Below are 2,218 nucleotides of genomic sequence, written 5' to 3'. Positions count from 1 at the left end.
TTTTTAAATTATATAATTTTTTACATTTTTTAAAGGACATTCTTTAATGTTTAATATATTGTCAATATTAACTCATGTCTTTCTTGTGTAGGTGATACTGAGAGAACATATGTCTTGTATGAGGCAGAGCAGCAGAGCAGGCCTTCATATTGGTCTGATTATCCCTCACCCAGTTACTGCACTTCCATGCTTGGACAGCCAGCATCCTCTTCATCACCTCCAGTTACTAAATCCTCAGAGCAGTTCTGTCCCCGTGTGGCCAAACGGCGTAACGCACCATCTCAAAGATCAGACAGAGAGGGGGAAATGACACCCATGTCTGCCTATCCAGGTGAGGCATTGTTACGGGAGCTCTTAAAGGATAAATATTTATCATAACATAGAGTGAGAATCATTTGTTCTTGTCGAGATATATATAATTCAATATTGTTTTTGCCCATAGGATCCGGACCCATCCAGCTTTGGCAGTTTCTTCTAGAACTTCTGTTGGATTCTGCTTGCCACACGTTTATTAGCTGGACTGGAGATGGCTGGGAGTTTAAAATGTCCGATCCTGCTGAGGTAAGATTCATAGTTCAACTAAAACACAAAAATACATGCAAACATTGTAAGCAAAAGGGCATTTGTTATCTTTACATCTGGCATTTTCACATTCTTTCGGTTGTTCTGAAGTGGTCTTACTGGTTGGTTTAAGATACTTACCGTTTCCCTTGTGTCCTCCAGGTGGCGAAGCGGTGGGGCCAGTGTAAGAACAAGCCAAAGATGAACTATGAGAAGTTGAGTCGTGGCCTGCGCTACTACTACCACAAAAACATAATTCACAAGACAGCGGGGAAGCGTTACGTCTACCGCTTCGTTTGTGACGTGCAAGGAATGCTTGGAAAAACAGCACACGAGGTCTTTGCAAGTCTAAACATCTCACTGTCAAATGGCGCATCTCCACAGTCTGCAGTAAACACAGCCAGATCAGAGGAAACCACAGAGTCCTGGGCACATTAGGGAAGAATGTTTTCAAATGCCCGTGATTATCTAAATGAACTGTAAAACATCAGAATTCATGCCCTGAAAATAGTAAGGACAGAGGAAAGACTGAAGTTCCATTCAAAGATATGTACTTTAAACTGATTTTGACTTCTGAACGAGTTGATTTTCAACAATGGATCTGAAATCAGCCATCAAACGCAGTTAGGTGCCTTTAGAAAACGTTGTTATAGCTACCTCTTTTGACATTGAAACACTAATCTTGTAAATGTTTTTTTTTTCTTAAGTAAACTGATGTTTTGACATCAGATTGTGCATTCTTGTAAATAAATTGTTATGGTATACACCTTTTTACAAAATGTTGTTACACGGTTTCAAGTTTATTTATACACTATTACAGATGGGTTAAATGTTTAAAAGTTTGCTACCCTGAGATCCAACGAAAACTGTATGGATTGTGAGATTCTAAAAGGCGCAAGTCACCTACAGATGGAGTGTGCTTGAGTAAGTAGTTATGGTTATCGACTTGTTCATTGCTCAGGAAAAAAAGAAACAAACATGCAGGCGAGGCGACACACTGAGATCACAGGGGGCGTGTGCATCTACAAGCCTCTGTGAAAACCTGGAAACAGCCACTGAAAGCGCACGAAACGTCTGAGCAATCATGGCGAAAAGTACTAAGGAGCATCTGGAGGATACTTTTAATGATCTAGGGACGGACGAGCTAAAGAGCTTTAAAAACAAACTGTGCGATCGAAAGAAAGGAGCGGGAATCCGAAAAGCTCAACTCCAAAAAGTTGCCGACGCTATAGATCTCGCCGATTTAATGGTGCGCACTTTCACATCGACTGGTGCTGTTCCTGTAGCAATTGAAATTTTAGAGGCTATTGGCTGTAATGAACCAGCAGCGGAGCTCAAAGAGAACGCAGGACACGGTGAGTAAACTATAGTAAAAGATGACAAATACGAAACTGAATGTAGAAGGAAGACTGTCTGTTGCCGATCGTTTCAGACCTTAACAAAACAAAACAAAAATCAATTCTTTACAAAAACTTTCCAGAACTTCTTTAGAGAAGTCATAAATGCAATACAATATTATTACATAAAAGTTGTAATATTAATAAAAATATGGTAACATCATTTAGCTATATTTATAGAATTTCATTACTTACAACACTCCTGTAGGCTATCTTTAACAACACGTCGGTCAGTTTTCAGCAGGTGTGGCCTACTCCAT

The 2,218-nt window shown here is 39.8% G+C and overlaps 2 protein-coding genes across 3 annotated transcripts in view; both read left to right on the top strand.

Annotated features, from left to right (window-relative positions):
• Window positions 1–1,340, top strand: part of LOC107666788 (protein c-ets-2-A-like) — a 3,125-nt gene extending 1,785 nt beyond the window's left edge. For both annotated transcript variants that reach the window (XM_016458226.1, XM_016458225.1), the window contains exons 6-8: window positions 92–331; window positions 443–561; window positions 724–1,340. In XM_016458226.1, coding sequence (XP_016313712.1) covers window positions 92–331; window positions 443–561; window positions 724–999 — 635 coding nt within the window. In that variant the 3' untranslated portion in view covers window positions 1,000–1,340. The remainder of the gene's footprint in view (window positions 1–91; window positions 332–442; window positions 562–723) is intronic.
• Window positions 1,341–1,597: 257 nt separating this feature from the next.
• Window positions 1,598–2,218, top strand: part of LOC107666787 (caspase-13-like) — a 4,422-nt gene continuing 3,801 nt past the window's right edge. Inside the window, exon 1 of the mRNA XM_016458224.1 lies at window positions 1,598–1,916. Within this exon, the coding sequence (XP_016313710.1) occupies window positions 1,646–1,916 (271 nt within the window). The 5' untranslated portion in view covers window positions 1,598–1,645. The remainder of the gene's footprint in view (window positions 1,917–2,218) is intronic.

The sequence above is a fragment of the Sinocyclocheilus anshuiensis genome, unplaced genomic scaffold (genome assembly GCF_001515605.1).
Source record: "Sinocyclocheilus anshuiensis isolate Anshui unplaced genomic scaffold, SAMN03320099.WGS_v1.1 scaffold267, whole genome shotgun sequence".
In the NCBI taxonomy this organism is placed as follows: Eukaryota; Metazoa; Chordata; class Actinopteri; order Cypriniformes; family Cyprinidae; genus Sinocyclocheilus; species Sinocyclocheilus anshuiensis.
Note: the sequence above shows the minus strand (reverse complement) of the source record. Positions and strands in the feature narration are given on the sequence as shown.